The sequence below is a fragment of the Taeniopygia guttata genome, chromosome 2 (genome assembly GCF_048771995.1).
Source record: "Taeniopygia guttata chromosome 2, bTaeGut7.mat, whole genome shotgun sequence".
NCBI lineage: Eukaryota > Metazoa > Chordata > Aves > Passeriformes > Estrildidae > Taeniopygia > Taeniopygia guttata.
The window spans coordinates 146,573,097-146,600,136 of NC_133026.1; the positions used below are offsets into that span (position 1 = coordinate 146,573,097).

The 27,040-nt window shown below is 40.6% G+C and overlaps 1 protein-coding gene across 1 annotated transcript in view; it reads right to left on the minus strand.

Annotated features, from left to right (window-relative positions):
- The window catches only part of COL22A1 (collagen type XXII alpha 1 chain), a 192,740-nt gene extending 174,304 nt beyond the window's left edge, over window positions 1-18,436 (minus strand). The window contains exons 1-2 of the mRNA XM_072925037.1: window positions 18,279-18,436; window positions 13,652-14,218 (exon numbers count right to left, since the gene is read on the minus strand). Of these exons, the coding sequence (XP_072781138.1) occupies window positions 13,652-14,218; window positions 18,279-18,375 (664 nt within the window). The 5' untranslated portion in view covers window positions 18,376-18,436. The remainder of the gene's footprint in view (window positions 1-13,651; window positions 14,219-18,278) is intronic.
- Between the last annotated feature and the right edge of the window lie 8,604 nt (window positions 18,437-27,040).

The following is a 27,040-nucleotide window of genomic DNA, read 5'->3' on the forward strand; positions in this document are numbered from 1 at the left end:
TAGGACTAAGAGGCTGGATATCTATTACCCAATGTGCACCTTCATTATACTTGAGTGCATCAAACCTCTCATGGAAAATCTTCAGAGCACCCCACAAGGAAGGGATTTGCACCACGTGCGAATCTGTTCAGCCAAGGTTTATTTCTGAGATCTTTAATGCCCTGCTGTGTAAGCTTAAGAAAACCATTGGATTCGCTAGAAATAACCCAGAATGTATGCAAATAGCTGTACAAAATTATGACAAGTCAGTCTAATACTTTCTCTGATGTTTGGTTAATTAAACATTTATTATTTTGCATATACTAGTTTGTGGAAAATAATTAGCAGTGAGATATTACTTATCATAAATACAGAGGAGTGAAACTACTGTATGCTCTAAAATATAAATTAATGCTTTAGTTATAAGACAAACTAAAGAACCTAAAAAAAAAAAAAAAGAAACAACCTTCTCTAGGATCTGAACAAGGAAGAATTTTCTTGACCCTGTGAGAGTGAGAAAGATTTTTCAACATTTCAGTAGCACCTAACACTTTATGGTCAAGGCATGTGCCCACAAAAATCAAAGTAAAAAACTGAGAGACTTTTCTTTATTACAGGCCCCCTAGAACAAATAAAAATATCGACCTCCAAAGCCAAATTACTTATAATCAACTCAAAAATAGTTTGCAGAGATGAATGTGGTGGGAGGGTGTAGCAACCCATCCACTAATCCACTAAATTATTTAGAGTTCCTATTCTGTTTTCTTGTGCTGTCAGCAAGCACACAGGACAGTATTTTTAACTAAATAATAGTATGCAAAAGGATTTACTATGAAAAAAACATCCCACCCACTGGGATAAACTCCTAATTATAGATGATAAAAATCCTTGATTCTGAGCCAGTCATACATTAAAGAGATTCCTGTGTACCATCTTACATTGTGTGAAGCCACAGTGTCCTACAGCTTGTAAAGCTGTGAGCACGTAAATACTCAGCTGGTGATAAATAAATTATAAATATAATATTAGCCCAGGAAATTAATTCTTCAGGATATTACTAAGGTCACTACAAAGAACAATTTATCAGGCAGGTAAATTAGACCGGCATCTGCTTTTAAGCTTGCTAATGGAAATCAGAACAGCCATTGTAAATTATGTTGAATTTTTGAAAGATTTGCAGCTCTGTAAATGTTACACTTGTCCTTAAACAACTTTGTTAAAAATCAACATGCATGATTCACTATTCCAGCATAGAGCTCTGATAGCTTGGAGGAATAGTTAGCAGATACATCCCTGAATAAACTAACACAGTAAATTTTCCAGTACATTTTGTTTTATTTTGTATTATACACTCACAATTCAATTAAGACACATATCCCATTCATTACAAGCAAGGATAATGATGATTTCCTTCTATTTTAATACTCTCTTGCCCTTTTCACTAGAGACATGAGCTCCAATAGAGCCATGGGTGTAGAAGTGGGGTCATTTCTCTGGAGTGGGAGTGGTGGTTACAGGTTGTCAATAAGCTCAGCTACGGAAGGAACATTATGGCCAACATCTGCCCTCTTACAAAACTCTTGGGGCTGGACACTGCCAAAATATATAGTGAAATATGGTGTCAGGAACTGAAAAGAACAGATACCAGTTTCCTAGTCTAAACACCAAAGTGACCCTTCCCAAGTGCCTGATCAGTGTGCTGCACCAAGAGAACTGAGTCTGGGTTTCAGGGATCTGTGACTCAAACACTGCTCTGGATCATTTTAGTCCCTGAGGGATTGTTAGTCCTGAGCACATCCCTTCTCTAACATAACCTTATATGTGTTATGTTTATGTACAAGTCAAAATATTTGAGACAAGGCATGCTGTATTCCATCAGAGAAGCCCTGCTCAACAATAACAAAAACATCTCTACATTTTCAATGCTGTGTTCAGTAGAAATGTGAAACATATCTCCATACCAGCCACTGCGAAAAAAATTAACTCCATCCCAGCCAAAACCAGCACTCTACTGCAGAGGTGGCATTTACATGAACACTTTTGCAAAAGGCACTCAGAGTGACTGCAATGAAAATTTGAATAAATCAGAGTCATAGATTGGTTTGTTTTGGAAGGGACCTGAATGATCATTCAGTTCCAAACCTGCCATGGGCAGGGACACCTTCTGCTACACCAAAGTCCTGGTCCATTAGAACCTGTTCCAGGGCCTCACCACCCTCAAAGTATTCCTTCCTACTATCTAATCTAGATTTAATCTCTTTCAGTTTAAAGGCATTTCTGTTTTTTTCTATCAGATAATAATGAGATAAGAAAGATTGTTTAATTACCTTAACCCATAATTAGAACTCCACTGACTCAAAGTCAGCTTTTCAATGCCATAATGCAGGATAAATTTATCACAGTTCTTCCACTGCGTTTGTTCACCAGGTCCTCCAAGTGAATTTTTATCTTGTCTCTATGAGAAAACAACCACGATTCACCAGCAGCATGGGTTTGGTTTACATTCAATCTGGTCTGAGCTGGCATCCTTCTCATTTTGGTTCCAGTAGAGTACAGTCTGGTTTGGGGTCTGACTTTGTTACAGTGAGAACTGGAAAGATCATTAAGCACGAGTGGATTCACGCTTCAATTAACAGCAACAACAAAAAACCTATTAGCAACAAAGGTATCTTTCAATAATAGTAATTTAAAAAGCTGTCTCCATTACTCTTAATTGTTTTGCAGTCATTATTTGTTTTTTAATTATTTCCTTGCTATAAATGAGTCAACAGAACTGCAGCAGGTAATATCACAACACAGTTAACGTCAAAGACCAATTTGTCACAAGATTTAGGCAGAAGCCAAGGATGAGGGAGAGGAAGCCATTCTTCTCACAGGAGTAGTCCGTTAGGGATTAAATAAATTTGGCAGAACAATGTTTGACCCTAAACATATGGTAATACTTGTTAACAGCTCTCTAAACTGACATTGTCTCCCTCAACTGCACAAACCCTGCAGCATCAGGGAGAAAATTGCAGCACATCCACCTCAGCTTGCAACACTGGCCTGAATATCCATCAGTAATATAAATTCCAGCAGACTGAATTTACTGGCATAAGGAAACAAACTTTATTGTACTCCCAGAATGTGGCAGGGAAAGGTTCAACTCTTTTGTTGTTGGTTGTCAAAGTGAAGAATCTAATGATAAAGTTATAGAAACTCTCTCCAAAGTGAATGAAAAGAAAGAGGCACTCAGACGTTGAATCATGTCACCTGTCTCAAACAGTCATTCTCAAAAAGGATGAAACATTCTCTTGAGATGTCTACTCCTTTCCACTGACTATCAAAAGAGCACGGACAAATAAGTTTCAGGTATTGTAAATGCAGGCGAACCCCATGGGAAGAATGATGAAGTCTGACTCAGTTCAGAAGGGTGAATGATTTCTTTATTATAACTATACTATAATACATTAATACACTATATAAAGGAAGATACTAAAACTCCATACTACTTGTTCTAATTACCATATCTAACTCACAACTCATGACCCAGTTCGCCAGAGCCCAGCCACAGGTGGATTGGATTGGCCACCAGTCTCAAACAATCTTCACCAGAATCCAATCAAGCAATCACCCCAGGTAAACAATTCTCCAAGCACATTCCACATAGGAAAAACAAGGAACAGAAATAGAAATTGTTTTCTCTTTCTTTCTCTCTGAGCACCTCTATGAAAAATCCTTAGAGAGAGAAATGTGCTGCCACATTCAGGCTACTGCAGTTAGATGATATGAATCCTACCAAAGATACCTGAATATAAAGACACAAAATTGTTTAACTCTATTTACGGTTTTCAGTTCTGATCCAACCTCAAATCTTCAACTCAGAAACACCCTTTGTTCAAAGCTATTAGAGTAATTTGCCACAAGGCTTTAGCACTAGTGACTAAAATTCTGCTGCCCCATCCCACCTGTGTCATTGCAGCCTCTGAGAGAGGTGTTGCATCTTCAGTGCCAAATCAGAGAGATTTTTACAGTAGATGTAGAACTAACATATAGATAGAACTAAGATATGCTCTCCATCTTGCTGTAAATCCTGGAGGAACAAGGCACAGTGATTCCTATGGCAGTGTACCTAAATTGTCTCACCCAGAGGTGGTGGATTGGGTTGATTGTGTGTAGTCTGCAGTAAAAATGTCTTGTATTTCATCTTATCTAGAGCTTTAACATGCTATAGCTTTATCTACTTCACTGTAAGAAAATACTGATACTTGAGGCTTACAGGATACAGGTTTATTTTTCAGAGTTATACATATGTGTGCATCTTATATATCAATTCCTTCATTTTCTAGAGTACAGATGAAATTATAGCCAAACTGACTAATCCATGAGGAAATTAATGGAGTTTAGGAACCTGATGTCCCATAACCCTACTGTTTAACAGACAAGAAGAGCAAGTGACAAAAATCACCTTTTCCATTTGAGCTACCTCACTTGAAAGATACCTTCCCTACTTCTGGCCAGGATTAGCAGCAGTACTCACAATTCCCAAAATATAAAGCATGCCAAAAAGCATTTTATGCAGAACTAAGAACTATACTCCACCATTTTTTAAGTATATTGATACAGCAGAGCTTGCAACAGTTTCTTAATTGCATTTTAAATAACTTAATTAGTACTTTATCAAAAAGCAAGGTGTCAGAGCACTCACACTGCTTTTGTTTTGCATCATAAACAAGCTGACTGATTTGAAAAGGAGTTTGGTATTTGGGTGTAACTTGTAGGGAACTTGGTGGGATTGAATCACTAACCCTACAATTTACTAACAAAAATAGCCCACCAGTTAAACCACACTGCAGCTCTACCACTGAGGAAGAAATACTCTTAACAGACTGGTACATTAGAATTCAATTCTCTTTGTTGGCTTGATTTATTTAGAGAAAAGAGAAAAAAAAAAAAAAAAGGTTGAAATTCAGCAGCATTTACAAACTTCCACAGGAGAAAGGATGTATCACTACATATTGCCAAAGGATAATAAAGGAAATCATTCTATCACTTGGGTTTGATCTCTAGTAATAACATGAATATCTCTGTTACAGAGAGACCATGCAAGGTTCCAAGGTTTACAGGTATCACAGATTTGTTGAACCAGATGCCCCATCCCTGGAAGTGTTCAAGGCCAGGTTGGAGTTCTGACCAACCTGGTCCAGTGGAAGGTGTCCTTGTCCATGACAAGGGGGATGGAATGAGATGATCCCTTCCAATCCGGGCCATTCTATGATTTTATGATCTACCTACACTTCAAAATAAGCCATTAAAACTCAAATGCCCAGCTTTGCTTTGATCACAGAAATAAATAACACAGGCTTCTAAAGACAGCTCAGCTGAGCACAGAACTGGAGGCAATGGTTTAATTCCAGATCTTAAAAATAGGTGGTACTGCCCATTTTGTTCAAGGTGTTAATGTGACAGCTTATCTAGCTCTGAACACAGTTTTGTGTTATAGTTTGTCTCATAGTTCTGCTCTGCCTGTGAAATTGTTTCCAAAATCAGTTCAATTATCAGGTGATGCACTTGATCCAGCACCTTGAAAGGTCACAAATTTTTTGGTTAATGTATTTGAAGAGAAAGCTGAGGTTTTGTACCAAGCCTTTTCCCAGGTGGCACAGGCAGCCCATTACCAGCAAACACTTCATCCTTTTATGAAATCCATGACCTGCTATGGTACCTCCAGACTTCCTCATTAGGCTGAATCACAGGATCTGCAGCTCTCACTGCAGTTACTCCTCATAAAACTTTGAGGCTGGAATTTTGGAGCCAGGAGCAAAAGAAAAACCCCACTATCCCTGAGAGACCAAGCTCAGCATTGCTATGGTGGGTTTACAGAAATATTCATTTAATAAGGGGCTGGGGGTTTCAGGAAACCCACTGGGTTTTAGAAGTACAAAATCTTATGAGTTTATTACATTGCATGCTCTGATACATATTCAACCTTTTCTATAATTTTCCATAAATTCTACCAGGTCCATTAGGAGAACTGGGAATAAATCTCCATAGCACCTTCCCAGACTTTCCCTATCCTAAAAAGAACTGCATCCCCAAATTTAGGGAGAGCAGAGGAGATCTTTAATTTGCAGGTGCACCTAACCACAGCAGGCAATGGTCTATTCCATTTATAGATGGTGCTGGGAGTTACCATTAGATTTTGATGTGAATAGTCACATAATGCATAAAAATTTACCACAAAGCAGGCTTAGAACACTAAGACTTTAAATAACTGGTGTCCTTCCAGTGTGAGGTCAGTTTAGGGGTTGTAAATGAAGGAGGAAGAAAGGCCTGACTGTACAAATCTGCTGAAATTTAAAGTATTTAAGACTTGTGAAGGCCACAAGCCAAGGGTTTTCTCCTCATTGCTTTGTTTTTCTTGGACAGAAAAGCCTGTAACTAAACCTAAAGCCTCAGAGGTTTTTAAGTGCCTTGCCCTAGTCTCCTGCTGAGCATCTGAGAGGTTATTCTTTCTGCTGTCCCTCAGACAGAAAAAAACAGGAGAGACAGTGCTGCCCCAAGGATGAGTTGTCTCTTTTGCCCCATCATTTGGACTCCACTGGAGCCGACAAAAAGTCTTAAGATTGCAGCTGGAGAAATATAGGGCTCCACAGCTGAATATTGAAAGTGCTGAGCATCCACAGCTCCTGCAAAATCAATGTGGCTGCAGACAGGGTTGGAAAACAAGATACTTCCAGCACATAAGAATATGTTTTAGCTTTTTGCCTGTTCCTATTTCTGTATTTCTCCTTCACTTATACATTATTTAGAATGGCTTCCATAGTCACTACATTTCCACCCCCCCTCTTTTTTTTTCTCCAAGTAGCACATTACTTTTTCCTAGGGCTGTGAGACCCATGCTTTTCCTGATTGTTTCAATATTTCTTTCTAAATCTGGGACTTACTTTTATCTGAGTCTATGCCTTTACAATTATTTTTACTGTGCATCAAGCATTGTTCAGAGAGGTTTTCTTGTCTGAAATGCAAGAAAACCCATTATAATTTAGGGGAGATGTTATCATCCAGCCAGATTTTGTGATTTCAGACAAGATGTTGTTGGCAGTCCAGAGATTCACTGTTTTACATAAATTGATTACCTGTGGTTTATGATGCCACTATTTGTCTGTAACTGATGAAGAAAGAAGCTAGAGATAGAAAGGCAAGTGCAAAAGATTTAATCGATCTCATTTTATTATATTCATATCTTTAGAGTCCCTTATTAATATTCCAAGTGGTCTGTATGAAGTTGCAGGCTTGGAATAGACTCCTTTTCTCACAAACTGCATCAAAGAAAAGAAGTAAAACCATTTTCTGTCACAGATTTATTTCTAAAACTCTGGATTTTGGATGACTTTTGGATTCACATATTTTCTCCCTCAGCAAAAAGAAGAAATCAGGCCACAGATGCTGAAATACCCTCATCACCTGAAGGCAATGTCTAAGACATTGCTTTTTCCAACATACAAGGGAATGAAAATAAATCAATAAATCACTCTCTGAAACTCTTAACAGAGCTAACATCCATTCTGGAGGAGAAAAGCTACCCAGGTGCACAGAAATATCAAAGTGCTGCCTGGAGGCACTGACAGACAGTCTGTGGCTAAGTGAAGGTGGTGGCAAGCTTGCTCATCCCTCCTACCAACAACCCCCAGCAAGATGCTCCCAGCCAGACACAGCCTGTCTGAGGAGGAGAGCTCTGCCATCCCTCCCTGAACCAACAGGAGCTGAGGCAGGAGTAAAACAGCAACAATTATGTGTACTGGGAAGCCTGTCTAAGGAAAATGGGACAGGATCATGAAGAGTTCCATCTGCAGTGGGATATTTTTGTTAAGCAAGATGTTTATTCAAGGCAAGCAAGTTGTGCTGAAGCCTAGAAGTGGAGTTTGAATGGGAAAAACCCACCCAGAAATCCACTTTCGGCAGAGCATAAACCAGAGCACACCAGAGGACAGCCTGAGGTCTGCATTGGGAGCACATGAAGGATTTTTCTCAGTTTTCTGAAGTCCTTAACTAATGTTCATCAAGCTGATATGAGCTAGCACTGCACCAAAGGACACAATCCAAGTCTTCTGTTCCGAGTTAGCTGCTCTCACCTTGTGCCAGTTCCTCCCCTGGGACAGCATGATGAAATAAATCTGGTTAAAAACTAATCAGGGAAGGGAAACAAAAATATTCATTGGCTTCCTGCTATAGTTCATGGTGGGGACACATAGATGCATCTGCTGGCAGATGGGAGAAGGAAGTTAGGAAGAATAAGATTTTCTTTTTTAGATGTGGGACTGGTCATAAAACAGCACTGTTGCAAATTTCAGGATAAACTTATTCATTTCAGAGTACCAAACAAAATAAGAATTTATCTAGAATCATGGAATTGTTTAGGCTGGAAAAAAACCCTTAAGAACATTGAGTCCAACCATTAACCCAGGACTAAACCATGTCCCCAAGTGTTACACCTACTTTTAAATACCTCCAGGGATGGTGACTCCACTGTTTCCCTGGAAAGCCTCTTCCACTGCTGACAATCCTTTCAGTGAAGAAATTTTTCTTAATATCCAATCTAAATCTCCCCTGGTAAAACTTGAGGCCATTTCCTCTTATTGTATTCCTTGTTACCCAGGAGAAGAGACAAACCCCCACCTGGCTATGATGCCTTGGAATGGCTACCTAGAACAGAGGCCAGATAGAATTAGAAAATAAAATAGGTATTTATTAAAGGCCCTCAATAGATACAGTTTGGTCAGTGCAAAAGTCTCACAGAAGCTACACCCAAGATGAACGACGGTCATGAGTTTTTCAGACAGATATAAGTTTGGTCTATTTGCATATCACGAGTTAATTGTCCATTTACAGCTTCAGGTAATGAAGTCATATTCCCCCAGTTTGCTTCCCCCAAATTCACTTTTGGTTTTGCTTTTTGGGCCTGAGGCCAAGGTTGTCCTTGGCTGTCAGGCCTGGAGGGATCGTTTTGTCTGACCAAAACATGAAGAGAGCTTACTAACAGCTAAATGGAGTTCAAAATTATACACTAATGCAGTACAGGACCTGAAAAATATAGAAGCTAGAAACTTATGGCATCATCCGTTCAGGGAGTTGTAGAGAGTCATAAGATTCCAACTCAGCCTGCTTTCCTCCAGGCTAAACACTTCCAGCTCCCTCAACCACTACTCAAAGAACTCATGATAAAGCCTCTTCACCAGCTTTGATGCCCTTCTTTGGACATGCAACATTTAAATGATGTGGACATCACACAGTGCCAGAACAGAGCTGTAGTTATGATCTGGGAAAACAATCACTTCTGCATGATCTGTGGGGAAACTGAGGGACAACCAGCAGCCACAGCTCTTCCACAGAGTTCAAAGCTCCCTGCCAGACACCAGCTCTGGAACCATTTCTCTCTAAGCTGATGATGACTGGACCAAGTGGAAAAATAGATCTGAGAGTTTCAGACATTTTATTTGAAAAGAAAAAGTTCTGTAAGAGAAAAAGAATATCTGAATATCTCTGCTGTGCTTCCTGGAGCCAAAAGATACAAGACAGTTCCTCAACTAAATAGCAGAAGATCACCACTAAAGGGACTAAACAAACATTTTGTCTCCTCACATCTATGAAGTCTTTTTTTTTTCCTTTAGTTTCAAGTAAAGGATAAATCAGTTGGAAATTCTGTCACAGACCTTTCGTGCCTTCACAGGAAACTGCAATTAGCCAGCAAATGTGGTGATGAAAGGATGAGTGATCCTGTCATCTGTAACATGAGTGATTGCTGGAAGATGAAGATGTTACAGAGCTTGAGAAAAGCACCATGACTTCTGTGGGAGTGCAGCATCAAAAAACAGCAGGACATATCAGAGGTGACATCAGCTGGGTCACTGCCCAGCTGCAGCTTTTTAAAAAGCAGCAGTTGTCTACTGAGCTTTTAACAGACTGCCAAAGCCATCTGAAAACTACTAGATTTTCAAGTGATGGTCAAATTCTTAGTACCTGCACTTAATCTGGACATCATCTTAGGCAGCAAAATGTGGAATATACACTTAGGGGTTGATATGTTCCAATATTTCAGTATTTTTGTGAGATTTGACTGTACTGTTAAGTCTGTTAGGAAGTGTCAATCAAGATTTGGCAATTCAGATGCCTTTGTCATGGTCTCTGTGCATGAGGTATTTTTAACACTAAAGGCCAAAAAGAAACTGCTTGCTGTTCTTCTGCGAATATATCTTGAACCTGGGCAAAGACAACCTCAAAAATAGACATTTCTGAAGCTTTCAGACTGTCCTTTTGATGGAATTTCAAGGTGTTTCTTTGAAGGCTGGGAGCCCTTCATCATCAGTAACAGAATAGTGGTAGCATATGTCTTATATTTTATGCACTTCATACACTACCCAAAGTCAACAAAGACGTGTAAAAATAGAAATATAAATTTTGTGAATCATCTGGACATGTGACTGCTTTTGATACCTTATCACAGAACTCACTAAATCAACTGAAATCAATGGCAAACCATTGGTAACAACCCATTATTGAAACAATTCAGACTCATCTCCTTATTTTTGCAAAGTAGCTGAGATTCATGTCATGACAGTCGTTCAGTCTAGCATATTTTTAAATATTCCATAGCTGCCTGTTGTTATCCCTACAGCATATAAGCAGGAACTGTATTTAGGAAGCATGTAGCATCTCTGGAATTTTTAGCAGAATGTATATCTGTATATTTCCTGTGAAAACATCATCCATTCTTGCCAGTCAGCCATAATCCAGAATGTAATGGAGATGTGTGGCAAAAATATCTCCCCCTGCCACAATGTCCTACTGAGCAGACATGGATTTTTTTCGATTATGCTATGCTTACTGCCACAAGATCAAATGAGAGCTAAAATGCTATTAATGCCCTCAGTGACATATTCTTAGCAATAAATTCAGTCAAAGATAGCGAGATGGAATGACAAAGTCTAGGCCAGATGTCCAGGGAGACCTGAGACAAGCAATTCTGAACAGCTGCTGGCATGAAATCCAGCATTTGCAACACTTCACAACCCTTCACATTTCAGTAGCAGTACCAGGACTGGAGGACTCATCAGTGGTCAGTACAAAAAAACTTCCTCCCATTTCCACCCTTTGATTCATGTGTCTCCCTGCAGCTTACACAGGATTATGTCTATTAAAACCAGAGCCTGGCTGTGGCAATAGATGCTTTTGTCTCAGAATGTGCACAAAATAAACAGCAGCTTGGCATGAGCCCTGGTCACGTTTTCCACCCACTACATGGTTTGTATGTTCATGTTTTATGCAGAGCTGTCATTAAAACACTGAAAGTTAACTGCAACAGCTGTTAAAAGTTTGATCTTCTAAACATGTAGAAGGCCGAGTCGTCACAGTGAACGCCTTTCCTGTTCCTACTGCACTAACATGGAATTTAAAAGTGGTACATGGACAAGAAATCACTTGGTCCTGCTCTCCGTCTCCATTTTCTCAGTCCCCAAAGCAGTTCTACCTCACACATGCAGGTAGCAAAAAAATTAACTGATCTCTAACAGGATATTTCTCCTGGAGGTGCTCTCATTAACTCATCCTCCATTTCAGCAATATTTTCATGGTTTTTTAGACCTGATCTAGACATCATGCCTCTTTAAAGCTTTCTGCATGCAAAGCAATAAATTAAATAGGTATGATAACACTGATTCTGCCAAAGAGCATTTTCCCTGTTTTAAATGTAGGAAGAAAAAATGTAGGGAAGACTCTGAGATTGTGTATTTAAGGGTGAAAAGTTACAATGCAGGAGAAATTGCAGTCAGAGGGGAGAAGTGGGACTGTGAGAGAGGAGTAGCCCTGCAGACACCAGTACAGAAGGAGGGGCAGGAGATGCTCCAGGTGCCAGAGCAGAGATCCCCCTGCAGCCCCTGCAGGACCCAACACAGGGGCAGGGGGATGCCTGAAGGAGGTTGTGACCCAGCCCATCCTGGAGAAAACTCCTGGCAGGACCTGTGGACACATGGAGGGAGGAGCTGATGCCAGAGCAGGGGAAGAGTGTGAGGAGTCCTCCCCCCAGGAGGAAGGAGCAGCAGAGATGTGTGCTGCACTGAGCACAGCCCCCATTTCTCACTGAGCTCACCAGTGCAGGTAGAAGCAAACCTTGGAGAGTGACTGTCATCCAGGAGGAAGGATGCTCCCAGTGATCCTTGGCAATCGAAGGAGATGTGTTGTGCTGGCCTGTTTGGACATGGGATGGGCTCAGAAAGCCACAGACAGATGGTATTATACTCCGACAACCAGGTAAAAGATTTTTTTGAGCAGACAAGAAATGATGTCCCAGGTACAAAGCAGAGTAAACACTTGCTTTGGAAAAAGGAAAGTAAGAGAATTACAAAGGAAAAATCACATTTTTTACATTTTTGGTGTTCAGCAGCTGCAACAGGAAGTTGTTTGAGTTGGTCAAATGTGCCAATTATAAGGGTTTACCATTTTGTACTAGAGCCCAGTTGTGTGCATGATTAAATAAGATTTTCACAGAAAAAAAAAAGCTCCTTCATCTGCATAGCTTATAGTTGTTATTCCCCATGGCTTCCATTTGTATTGGGATTACGCCCTCCATTACCCATTTATGTTTAGGCTAAAAAAGCAGAAACATCTTGATATTGTTGGGTAATGTCAACTAGACTCTGCCTGCTTGCACTTGTCACTCTTTAAGGACCCTGCATAAGCTCAGAGCTTTTTTTCTTACAAAGGGAGGTCTCAGAAAGCAAGAACGGATCTTCACAATATCAGCTACGAGGCCTGTTCACAGTAATCACAACACACACTGCAAAAAGCAGCAAAACCAGGCAGCTTTCATGTAGTCACTAAGAACAAGAGAGTGATTTATTAGTGGTTGAAGAACAGGCTGTGTGATTGCTGTTTTATTAAAGTGCTGGGAGGTAGCAGCCACAATGCCATTCCCATCCTCTTCATCAAGAAGATGGAAAATCAGGGTCATTTATGCAGTGCAAATCCTCCCACTTTTTTCCATTAAAAGTCATTCACAACATCAACAATGCTTATGCTGTTGGCAGCCAGAGCACTAGAGAACACCAGCTGTCAGTGGAGTTGAGATGCTGAAAGGCAGAAGAGCACAAACATCCCTTTGCTTCCTTAAGGATCATTCCCAGCAGCACCCAGTGCATTCTCTTCACAATACAGTGCCAGAAAATAAGGGGGGAAAGGGTCCTATACAAAGTAAACCAAAATCTGGGTATAAATAAGACCTCACTATTCATATTCAGTAGTCCAAATTATTATAAAGTAATTGAACTATTTTAGAGCCAAAAGGGAATTCATGGTTTGCTCTGGAAGCTGACCTATAGTTAATACTGACTTGCCAGAAAAACCCATCACATCTCCTGTAGTAAAATCATAGAATCATAACATCAGAGAATAGTTTGGCTTGGAAGGGACCTTAAAGGTCACCTAATTCCAAATCCCTGCCATAAGCAGTACTTCACTAGACCAGGTTGCTCAAAGCTGCACCCAACCTGGCCTTGAACAGTGATCTCTTACAGAGTAGAACTGAGTAGGAGACATAAAAATAAAGAAGTATAAGCATGAAAGAAAACAATCACAGCTTTTCTTATCTATATGCTAACTGAACCTGTTCTAATTCTGCAGAAAGGAAAGCTCTACTTACTCTCACAGAGGCGCCTCCTCAGCTTCCCTCGAATTTTATCAATGGCGTTGTAATCAGAGACATGAAACACGTGAGCAGACTTGGGCTCTGAAGCAATCTCATCAAGTTCCTCTTTTAAGGCTTCTCCAACACCCACAGCAAAAATCCTAATACCAGCCTGATGGGCTGCAGTGGCTGGATCCAAGACAAAGTCCTGGCTCCTTCCATCAGTCAAAAGGATAGCCACTTTTTTAACAGTTCGATCACTAAGTCTCCCACCAGCTTCTTTGGAAAAACTGTAGGTGGTGATGTACCTGAGAGCATCTCCAGTGTTTGTGTTACCCCCATAATACTGAATCTTTCGTGCAGCCTCTTTGATCTCCTCACGGGTTTTGTACTTTCCCAGGTCGAACTCTGTGCTCGGACGATCGCTGTATCGCACCACCCCTACACGGGTTTTGTCTGGGCCAATCTCAAAGGTTTCCACCAAATTAGACACCCACTGACGAACTTTCTCAAAATCTTCTTTTCCGACGCTGGAGGAGGTGTCCAAGAGGAAGACAAGGTCGTAGTGAACACTCTTGCAACCTGCAAGAGTGGCAGAAAACATTGTTAAGGGGAGATGGATGCAGAGGACCAGACATATTAAATATTCCCTCAACACAGCTCCCTAGTGAGCAATTTGGAGGAGGCAGCAAACCTTCTCCCTGTCCTGCATGCAGAGGAAGAGCGGATTCCCAGCCCTTCTTCCTTGTGAGTCACCTCATCAGTTTCAAGATATCTACAGAGCAGCACAGACTTGGCTTTGAAATGCAAACCCTTTCCATTCCTCTGCTTCTAACTACTTCTGCTCAATCCTTCAGCTACACCCCCTGCATCTACATGAAGATATTTTTCTCTGACTTCATTGCAGTGCCTTTGCTCAGGCAGTGCTCTGAAATTACCTGGACAGATCAAAAGCCCTGTCCTGACCTTGCCTATGCCAGTCCTGACCCTGAGTAATGAAGCTTTCATGTCCCCTCTTGCATTTATGTTATGATTCATTTATGCTTAGCTACAAGCAGTTCTTTTGCTCAGCATGCTATGTTGATGTAGCAGGTCTGTAACAAGATTATTTCAAATTTGAGGCCTTCTGCCACTGCCTGTTGACTAAGGGATGACTTAATGAATTTTGGAATGTGTTCCTCAACAACAAAGGACAGCTGCCTTGTAAGGGGAAAGTTCACTTATCCCCACAACCATCCCTTTGCCTCCAACCATGATATTTGCCATGTGAGGCCTGTATAATCCAAAACACAAAGCTATTTTAGTTGCAACTTGCTTGCCTTATATCAATCCAGACTGGTTGCATATTTGTCAGACACTTGGCAAAAAAAAGTAGATCTCTGAGGAGATGTTTTTTAGCTGTTTCTGCATACATGCAAGTCAGGAAGCAGTAGGTCCATATAAATGGCACTGATGCCCAAGAGTTGTCAACATAATGCCCCAACTGGACAAAATGTGTATATATATGCTTATATTTATTTAAACCAGTATTATAGACCATAGGGTTTTGATGAAAGCTGCTCTACAAAGTCAGTTTGGTCACAGCTGCCAACCATTGCTCCAGAAGTTCTTGTCTCACCTTGTCTCAAAAAGTACAACTGCATGTTTGACCACTGTAAAGTTACATATTTCCTACTGAATTCCAGCATTTGAACCTGCAGGAAGGTCACAAAATCTTCTCTCACACTCAGATTTTGACACAAATTAGCTCTGGCCCTTTCCTCATCCCAGGGTCGTGACCCTGCCCCGAATGGAAGAATTCCATAACAGCCTATGGCTCTGGAAAGGAGGGAGTAGATAGCTACACAGAGAGGATTTGCCTTCAGAAAAGAGTAAAAGCATTATAAAGAGTAAGTCAGTGCTTAAGGCATTGCATGATGACCATGAGAGTGAATAAATGTACATCTGGAGTGTAGCAGGTGATGAGAAATGAGCATCACCTGCTGCTGTGTTGACCTCTGTAGCAGAGCACATCCCAGCACATCCCAGGTGCTGCAGGGCCTGTGGGAACAACCTCTGCATAAGGGATTGGGATCACATTGGGACCAGCCCATCCACATGGGATCTCTTTGGAAATAACCTGTTGTTGTGGTTTTAACCCGAGCTGGCAACTAAGCACCACACAGCCCCTCACTCACTGCCCTCAGCAGGACTGGGGGAAGAGAACTGGAATGGTGGAAGGTGGAAATCTCATGGGTTGAGAGAAGAAAGTTCAATAAATAAAATCAAAATCAAATCAAATCAAGAAAAAGATAAAGTTTTAATGAAAAGCAAAATAACAAAGATATATAAATAAAACCCAAGAAAGAGGAGTGATGCAGATGAAAACAGTTGCTCACCACTGACTGACTAAAAGTCCCCAGGCAGGAGTCTCCAGCCAAGTCTCCCTCCACAGCTTTATTTCTGAGCATGATATGGTTTGGGATATCCCTTTGGTCAGCTGGAGACAGCTGTCACAGCTTTGTCCCCTCCCAGTTTCTCGTGCTCCCCAGCCTCCTGGCTGCTGGGAGGAAGTATAAAAAAGGCCTTGGCTCAGTGTGAGCTCTGCTCAGCAGTAATAAAAACACCCCTGTGTCATCAACAGTTTTCAGCACAAATCCAAAGCACAGTTCCAGAGCAGCTTCTGGGAGGAAAATTAACTGTATCCCAGCCAAAACCTGCATGTGGGACCGTGTTCTGTAATGGCATTTTGTGAGTGAGGGTGCTTGTCTCTAACTCCAGAACAAGTCTGTCAGGAAAAACTCTCTCAAAGGCAATCTGAGAGTGGAGATGATGGTTTATACCATTTTATATTATGGCATGGAAGTTACATCTGTGTATATCAGTTGGGCTCTCAGTTGTGGTTCTGCTTGCTTTTTGGAGAATATAAAAAGTAAAAATATTAACTGTAAAAGGTAAGAAAGAAGCTTTCACTTCCCCACCTCACCTCCTTCCTAAATTCATTTTTATATGAATCTATTCTGGCTGAAAGAATGCTTATTAGGTGAGACTAACTAGAGAGCAACACCCACAAGACCTTCCTGTTACTTATTTTAATGACTCTCAGCAGGTGAGACAACAACAATTTCAAAACAAATAGAACAGACAGAATGAATCCTGTCTGTGTTCAAGGGCAATGAGCCTTAAAACAAGGGGGAGTTAAAGTTTAAAAAGTGATGCCTATTCAAGGCAATATTAAGGTCTTTCAGGATCTTTTTTTTTTTTTTTGGCGTTGGTGATTCTTTGCTTACAGACCTGGTGGCAGTAAGATTAAATGCTGCAGAAATTATTTTAGTAAATATTAATCTGCATTTTCAGCACTCTAATGTCCACTGCTGGACAAAATTGATTGTTTTCCAAGAATGACATAACAGTACTTTTTACTGGCAGAAACAATTCAGTTCATGTTAAGGGAATATAGGAGATTCTGTAATTGCAGAAATGCTCTCTGGGAGCATGATTCAAAGAGTTGTGTTCATCTACTCAGACACTGAACCAACTGTTTTGCAATATTTTCTTTAAAAATAGTTCACAAACAAGCCATAAGCCCAGAATTATTTAAAGTAAGCACAGAATGAACATATAAATGGCTTTGCTATATTCTGCCTGTGACAGGTCCAGAAGGAGAAAAAAAAACCAAAAAAACCTTGAGATTTCACTTTGTTTGGTTATTCAGTTTTTATTTCTGGTAAACTTCACCCCAAAAAAAAACATAGATCACATAAGAAAGTGGTAAAGCAGCTATTCCTTAAACTGAAAAAAGTCTAAAAAAGCATTTCCTTTCTTATAAATTACCCAAGCCCACAGAATAGCAGCTTTCCTAGAAAAAGAGAAGAAAACTTCTATCTCAAAATACCTTTGGACTCATAAAAAATTGTGTGGGTCTACAGCCATTTTTAATTTGAGGTGTGGCATCACGGATGTCAGATAATTCTTCTTGCTGCCACACAAAAGCCAATGTGTCATTGTCAAGGATCCCTATAAGAACAGTCCCTCAGCTACACCATCCTCTAATGCACTCAGTGGCATTTGTGGGAGAGTGTTCATGAGCCCTGGCCAAAAGCTGTGCCAGAGACCATGCTAATAACTAGACAGTAGAGAAACATAGAATCCTAGAGTCATTTAGGTTGGAAAAGACCTTTAAGATCATGAAGTTCAACCATTAGCCCAACGTTCTTACGTCCATCACTAAACTATGTCCCTAAGCACCACATCAACACATCCTTCAAATATCCTGAATCAGGAGAGGTTATGAACAGTGCCCTGGCCCTGTTTAGCTCACAGGAAAGTCACAGTCAGGCGGGAGATTCACCAGATCTCCTCTGACACCCACAGGAGGTGTTGTAAGAAGTGATCTCCATCACTGCCAGCCAGTGTGGGGTAGATGGAGCACATCCAGAGCAAGCTGTGTCGAGCTACTCCTCTTGCCATGGGTAGCTGAGCTAAACTTTCTAAGCCTGCAGCAGAGCAAAAGACCCCAGGTAAATCACAGCCTTGACCCCTGAGCTTTCTCCATCCCTAAGGTCTGTTTCACAGATTTCCAGCAGTAAATGTCTCGGGTTGTTTACAGATTTCCTCCTAGAACTGCAGCTCCAGGGCGTGAGGCAGCGAAGGGAACGCGTACCTGCTCTTTGTGCCTCGGTTCTCCCCCCGCTGAGCACCAACATGAGAAGAACCAAGAGATGGGGCACACGGCAACTCCCCACCATGGATGTGTCCATAGCTCCTTTCTCACATCAGCTCTTCTTTTCTCCGGGGTGTGAAGCTTGCTAGAAATCCAACCCGCAGCCTAGAAAGGGAAATAAAGAGCAAGTGTTATCTCACAGCAACACGAACGGCAGTAATGATGCAAGTCATGAGAGCAACGTTTTGGAGAGTCGCCTCTTCTGCCTGTCATTTTACTTGACTAGACATAAACTGCTCAGACAAAGAGGCAGGAGTTCACCTACTTTTCAAAAGCTATACTCGTTCACTGGCTCTATTCACTGTGAAGCAGCTGAATGGAAACAGGAGAGAGATTACCAGATTATTATACTTTAATTGAGCCCACTGCCAACTACACAATCAGCGCACTGGAGTGGAAACCATTCCTGACCTGGCCCTCCCACGCATTCATCATTAGGAGATACACAACACAGAGCCCAGATACAAACCACTATAAATCACACACACAACCCGCGGCCGCTTCACCCATCACTGCTTTCAGTTCTGGAGCCCCAAAAATGACAAATGCTAAAAATACACCACTGTTTTCATGTAGTGTTTGTTGTCATCAGTCCTTCCTGCAGGAGTAAACTCAGCAGTTTCAAAACATGTCTTTCCACTATTTAGCTTAAAGATGTACAAAAGTTCAGGGTTATCTTCAATATAAGGTTTGGGTTGACTTTGAGTGGAGTCACTGAAGTCGGAAGGTATTGTAAGAAGCCAGGGAAAGTGGCTGAGCTGTTAAAAGTTAAGCTGTATTTCCTAACACTAGATCAACATTTAAAAAAAATAAATCTGTTATTTTTCTTATTATTTTGTATTATCTCAGAAAGTCATTGCAGTTTGATCTACTGTCTGCACACCCAGAAGGTAGAAACCAGCTTCCACTCTGCAGCTCTCACTGCCTGAGGCATTAATTTCAAAAACTTTTTCCCAACTACTGATTTCTTCTTTTCCTCTTTAAGGGTTCTAATGATTTCTTTGTCTGTTTTCTTGGGGAAGTTCTTCCTTCTCAGTCTTTTAACATGCACGTCTGCTTCTCACTCTTGATAGTTGTGTAGAAGTCATGAAGGGGACACTGTCTGATGTAGTTCATTGCTGCAAAGTCAATTATGCCTTCTAGGGTATTTCTTTTCAAAGCAATAAGGTTCTGTGGGAATCACAGACAGGAAGAATGGTGGCGTCAGCATTTGTTCAAAACCCGTTTTGATCAGTCAGATGTTGGCCCTATCTCTACCATGTATCTCAGCATGTTGTGCTGGTTTAGGAAATTAAAAAGGGGAAAAGCTTTATGAAGTTGTCAAGATGTGGCTATAAATCCTTATCCCCACAAAAAAAAAAAAAAAAATACAAGGTCTTTTAAAAAGATAAAAAACAGGTTATTTTCAGAAGTCTGTATCATATGCAGACAAGGAGAAAAGCAATACATATAATAAATCCTTCACTGTAAATAAAATTTGGAAGTATCTGCCGGCAGTGGAACATAAATACAAGAAGGATTAAAAAAAAATATTTATTCATATACCAATACTAAATACAAAGGACACAATCAGGTGCTGTAGTTTACACCTCAGCCAGATGATGTCCCTACCAGACAGTGAGGTGTTCAGGTTTGAGCCAACTGGAAAAAGCTGCAGGGTAAAAAAGGCATGAAAATACCACTGTGCCCTACAGGAGTTAGAATTTCCTTCTAAATAAGCACGTTGTAGAAATACCAATCAGGCAGCTGCCTGCAGAGGGATCAGGACAGTCATGACTTAAAATATCTGTGGGAGCCTTCAGCCCAAGGTTTTTGGTCCTCTGGATTTTTTTAGGAAACGTTGTTTTCAGGTACAGCTGATGGGGCAGCAGGTTTGTGGCAGCAGCAAGAGCTGGGAAACCAGATCTGCCAAGAGACATCCTCCAGCGCCGAGCTCAAAACGTCTTTGCTCTGTATCTGGGCTTGCACGGCTGTGAAGTTTTATAAATACATTCTTAAAAACAGTCTTGGCCAGCTGCTAACCCACATGAGGCCAGGATAAAAGGAGCAGAGCACCAGCTGGTGTCAGTCAGCAGAACAACTCTGGCTCTGTGAGAGGCAGATGCAGCTTGGTGGATGGGGCTCGCTTGGTACATGTGGGATTCTACCCCAGCAGAAAGACTTCCTCCATGGCCAGGCCTGAGGGATCTGTCTCTAAGGCCTCATTCATCTCCTTCCTTGCCAAAACACTTCAAGAACTCATTTCTGCATTTTGAGTGCTGCAAGGTGTCTCAGAACAGCCATTTAGGCTAAAAATAGTGGCAAAAAAAGAAGCCACAAATCAAATCAGAACATCTGCTTAAAATCTATAATCATAACTTGTGGTGACTTTAATACACATTTATGGTTCAATATTATTCTTGCATTCAGGCCAAAATATATAATTTTATCCACTTTTATAGCACAAAGAATTGAACCAAGTCTCTTAACTTGCAACTACTTTATGTCCAGATATACCAGTGATAGAAAATTGCCCCATTCACATAAACAGGATTCATGCCATGGCAATGAAGTCTTCAGAGGTGTTAGAAGAAAGGTTGGAAATAAAATATTTTTAGCTATGGGTTTTCCACACTTGTTTCTTTCCCACCTCCGTCAGCCACTTTGAGATTGAGCTCAGTTTGAAATTGCAGCATCTGATCACTATTTATTTCCCTTTCCAGGAGAAAAGGTCAAAAAGGAGCCAGAATAGGGACAGTTTAGTTTTCAGAGCAATTCAAGACTAAGAAATTCTCTATATTTAATCCTATTTCCAAATAGCCAACATGGATTTTTTTTTTTAATTACTATTATTTTTAGTTCAGCCTATCATGTGGGAATAATTTTGCAGAAAGAGGCAGAAGTCAATGCACATCATTTAAAAATACCTCCCATTTTCTTTTTATTTCACAAACATCACTTTGGGATTCCCTTGTGATGCATTAAGGGATATTGCAAAAAGAACTGACAAATCCTATCACAACTGCGACTCTGTGTCTGAGGCTCTGTTTTTAACAGTTTAATGGGAAAAAAAGAAGTGAATACTTCTGTCTACATGCAAACATGATATGGGAATAGCATCCTGGCTGGGAAGTCAGTGAATGTTAGAGTGAGCTCTCTACACTCAAAATACAAGCACAGCATAAAGCTATTCATACCATCTCACAGCTGAACAAACAATATGCAAAAGATAGGTATGAGTTCTATATAACTTTCAGCTTCAGAATGGATTTTTGGTGGGGGTTAGTGTAGAGTTTTAGGTCACTTGGAATCCATGGTAAGGTCTCTCTAGCTTTGAACAATAAGTAAATACTCTTTGGGGAATGCAGGGCAAAAAACATCAATAAAAAAAAAAAAAATCCAAAGGGGAACTCGGATTTCCTCATCTCAACACTGCAATTCAGGAAACAAGGATGAAAAACTTTTTTGTGCAAAATGAGAAGCACAATTGTTTGTTTAGGAGTGGCATCTCAAAAAAAATTAAAGGAAAGAAACAGAGAATGTGGCAGACACAGAGAATGTGGCAGAGAAGAAAACTTCATGGCACTTCTGGGAGAAACAATTAGCACTAGCTCTGGATATACCCAACCTCAGCCTCTCCAGACACTGCTCTTCTGTCCTGGTTTGAGCAACGCCACACACAGCAAAACCCACATGAATTACAGATGGAACAACACAGAACACTTTCTCTGATCTCCTTCTTTCTTCAGAGGAGTGATTCAGCCACAAACATTCATAAAACAAAACAAAATAAACCTGGAGTCACAGTAAGATGAGCATTTCAGGAGTGTGATTTAATAAAACTTTTTCTACCTCATGCGAGCAAAAGTTCAAAGACCCTGTGGGGACAGTACAAAGACTACTGAATCAAAGCTGAATGTTAAAAGTATGCCCAGTTATGTACTTTGGACTCCTCATTAAAATATTCGAGCTCTTGCTTGCATTTTACTAAATTATACCACTGAATTGTTTGTCTTACTGTTAAATTCAAGGGGGGCTGATTCTATTATTGTGCTTGATTTCATCCATTCGTCTGCTGCCACTGAACATCACCATATGCCATATAAATGTTGTAACTATGCTGGCATTCATAATGTGATTTTAAATGTCTTTGGTATGCTCCTCTGAAGAAGAGGTTAGCTGGGGGTGAAAAAGACAGTGTCCAATTATACAGCTTTTCACACACACAAAAAAGAAAAACAAATATAAAACCCAGCACACTAATACATCTGACATCTTAGTAGAGTCAGCTTGTTGATTGTGCCTCTTCCAACTACTGAACTAAGCAATTTAATTATCCAAATTATTGCTGATATGAGCAGGAAGCCAACTGTATAAAAGAGAGATGGGACTTTCTTCCCTGCTGATCATCCCATGGGTCGTATATCTTTGTGTGATGATTTTTAAAGAAATTATCCAATGCCATTTCTGTAAGACATGCATCTTCCCAAGCCTGATCCAAAGACAACTGCAGTTAATGAAAAGAGGGACATTGATTTCAATGGACATTGTTTAAAAACCCATGTGAATAATAGAGCAGAAAATTCTCTCCTAACACCAGAACTAATCCTGAGGTACTTTGCTCAACTATAACTGAGCCAAAGCCTGCTGAAATCAAGGAGGAGACTGTCAGCAGTCCCACAGCATGCTGGATGAAGCCATTCTTGCACCCTGCTAGCAAAAAACTCTTCAACATCTGCTCTAAGTGCTGGTGAGGCTGCAGGGGGTGGGACATTTCTTCTCTTCATTTGCAATGATAGAATCACAGAATTGTTTGGGTTGGAAGGGATCTTCAAGATGATCTCATTCCAACTTCTGCCATGCCTAGGGATGCCTTCCACTAGACCAGGTGCTCAGAGCCCCATCCAGCCTGGCCTTGAACACTTCCAGGGATGGGGCATCCACAGCTTCACATCACATTTTAAGAGCAACTTCTATCCCAATCCTTAAAAAACTGATCAGATGCAGAGTGATGGTTAACATGAATGCGAGCCAAAGCAGTTTTTCAGCTTTATGGGAGATGAAATAGGGTAGTGGGAAAGATCAGCAGAGCATTCCATCCCATTGATTTGTTTGCCTTTGCTGAACTCTATTACTGCCCTGAAGTACTTGGTGCTGGAACTGTCCCGGCCCATGAATGATTAATATTGCTGCAATTGGAAGTGTTTGATTGTGTGAGAAATAAAGTACATACTGATAATTTAGGAGGGCAAAAATAATACATGGCTGTTCCCTAAGTGATAGGTACCCATCCAGGAGACAGAACAAAACAGGAGTTGAGTGGAAAAAATATCTTAAAAGGAGCATAGCCAAGAGTCCTAGAGGGCCATGAAGCACGCTCCAAGGATTAACTCAATATGGGCATTTCCTAATTTGCTGCCTGAGAAATGTTCCTTTAACCTCTGTGGTGCTGCACGTGCACACACAAGGAACCCTGAGGGAAGGTCAGAATTAGAATAGAGCTACTTTTGACTCCTTAACCTATGCTTGGATCATGCATTCCACAAATTGACCCCTCATAAATGCATTTACCACAGACGCTTTAAAACAAGCCCTTACTGGTTGTCTGCCAAATCCCTGCTATTCTAAAACATCCTCACTGCTAGAAGAGGACTTGGCAGTGTATTTTTGCCTGCTGCAGCCACGCAGTGTCTGCAGGCTGAAATCTTGATGCAATATCCCCAAGTATAACTTTTCAGCGTTTTGCCCAGAGGAAGTCACTCCAGATTTAAATTGTACTCTTGCATATCAAGCTTAGAAATCTTTCTCCTGATTGTCCAAGAAAACCCCAAGGTGACCTGCAGTCAAAATCTACATGACAGACTCTCTCTTTAGCTTTGGCATCATTGACCAGACTGTCAGGAAAATCTCCACTGCACCCTGTGAATACATGTGTTTATGGACCAGACAAGTCCATAAAGGGTGACTCCTTCTCACTTCAGCTAACAAGGAGTTTGAATTAAAAAAATCTGGTTCTGTATAAAATGCAGTTGCTCAAGCATCTTGGTAAGCATTACTGAAATAATTATAAAGGAAAAGACCCATGGGAAGCGTCTCAGAGTTTGAAGGGATTAGAAGAGTTGATAAGGAGAGGCTGATAAGGGTAAGCTTTGCATATCTGATCTGGGAAAACAATGCCTGAAAACTGAGTTTGCCCAAGAACCAGGCACCAGCACCTGTAGCACCTGTACTGACAGCTTCTCTCAACATGTTTATTTACTTATTGGCAAAGGCAGGAAGAATATCTTGAACTTGAAATTGAAGCATTGGTTCAATACTTCTATATGCTTTCAAAAAAAAAAAAAAATTATAGCAAAGTTGCTTCTCAGAGCTGCATTTTATTTGAATTTTTTCAATATTTTTCAAATATTTTTTTTCCTTAATTGTTACTTACTTTCCTCTGCAAAGCTGTACCCTGTACCTCTTTAGCATGGACCAGGAAACTAGCAACAGAGGTCAGTTGACTTGTCATAATATCATTTGCACTATCCTCTTCTACCCCCAAAAAATTCTCAAGGATATAATTCAAGTCACACAGATTGCAAGTCAATTACAAAACATGTTGGTCGATATTCTGCCTCTGTAGTGGCTCATCTTTCAGGATTTACTTGAATCTTATGGATAGTAACACAATAATATTATTATATATATAAAAATTTAGGAATGCTCTTGGAAGAAAACACACTCCAAACTACATTACCAAGTAGCAGGGCACAGCTCACCCATCCTAATATGACTGTATTGCACAAAGCTAAGTTAGAATACTTTGCCCATACTTTTTAGTCTTCTTTTAAACCTAGCACAATGCTGAAATGTCTCTCATGTTGTTGCTGAAACAGGGTTTGCAGCACATAGACATCCTGGAAATGGAAAATCCATCACCTGAAGATAATACAAAGCACACTGGCTGTTTGGGGTAATAAATAACATTATTCTCAGAGCTTCATACATTTACATTAACCTCCACATCTATGTGTAGGGTGTCCAGATTGAAAAGGAGTGATACAAGCAAGACAAAGACCAAAAAGATATCCAGAAAAATTATGGTAGGACCAGTTTGTGATGGAGTGGAAAATCCAGAGATTTTTCCTCAGAACTGTGTGTTCAAATTCCTTAGTGTGGTATGTATGGAGCATGTTGATTTTGTACAGGGTCACAGAACACCAGTCCTTTGGCCTAAGCCCTGTAAACCTGTACTGGCAAAGTCCTACAAATCCCATTTCCTCTCAAGCACAGGCCAAAATGTTCCAACCTACATTTGCTATTAGGAAGAAGCCTTTAACACTGAGCCCCTGAAGGCTATTCAATATGAGAGTACTCCACTCTTACAGGGCCAATTTCCTGCTTTTTATATCCTCATGGAAGTTCTTACAGCTCTTGGAATGAAATTTAATATTTTCTTTTTTAGTACAGTCGAGGATTATGTCAGTAAAAAGACCCATATGTAATGGCTTTATATAGTTAGCAAGCAGAGCTGGAGCAAGGAATCGGGATGGGGTAAGAGCCTAAATCTATTTGGAAAATAGACAACATACTTTCTAACAAAGAGGAGCCTGGTGAACGCATTTCCCAGAACTCTTAACTGGGGCAAGGAAGAATTGCTCTGCATTCCTTGCTCGATGCCTTATGATAATGGCCTGGATAACCAGAATCCCTACAAACTCCAGAAATGAGCTCATACCCATTGTCTGTCACTTGCAGGGTTATTAACAGTGCCATGCTAATTGGACATGTACCACACACTCACCTACCACTTCCCAACATTTCTGCTGAACTATCCAAATGACAGAAAATTCCCCAAATACAGGAATGTGAATGCCTCCTCCTTGAATCCCGTGGCTGAGTTCCTCCTCCATGTGTTCCAAAAAGATGATGGACATCAAATGTAATGAAAGTTTGTTCAGAAACAACAAGTGCATTTGATTAAGAGATTTAGTACTGCAGAGCCTCTCCATGGTCTAATTTGCATGGTCTTGACCTTTGTAATGAAACCCAGAGCTCTACTGTGGACACCAACACACCAGCAAAAGTGAAGAATCTGTGAATAAATGCCATGAAAATAAGAAGTATCTGTCATTACTTGTGGAGGTACAGATAGCAGGGTTGCATCTTCAGCTCTGAACCTTTCCCTCTCCATCCAGCGCTCCCAGATTTTGTATCCACTGCCTGAAACCCACCCAAACTGAAAATCTCCATGCTCTTCTTCACTGAGAACAAGCTTGGCCATTTCTCTTTTGAAACATCAAAGTGAAAAAAGACAATTGAACAGATACAGGCCAGTCTTTACCTCCTTGTTGCAGCAGGGCCCCAGGGTAGAAAGCAATTCACCGTGAGTTCACTCAAAGCATTTTGAGAACTGACCCAAAACAAAAGGGGGTGCTGGAACTGATGTAGGATAGCCACTTAATTTCTCATAATTGTATAACTCAAATAATTTAAGGCAGGGGCAAATCTTGGAAGCCCAAACAGCAGAATCCTAAGGTTAGACACCTTACCCAGCTTAGGTGTCTGAAGAGTGAGGAGGTTGCTTGGAGAATTTAAGACTCAACATACTGGAAGTGACTACCTCCACTCTCTTTTTAGCTCTGACCTGAAAGGTTTCTCTTTCTTATGAAAGGAGCTGGGCTAAGAGGAGGCAGGAAGAATCATCTCCTCTGACCACAAAGCTATGCATTGTGAATGTC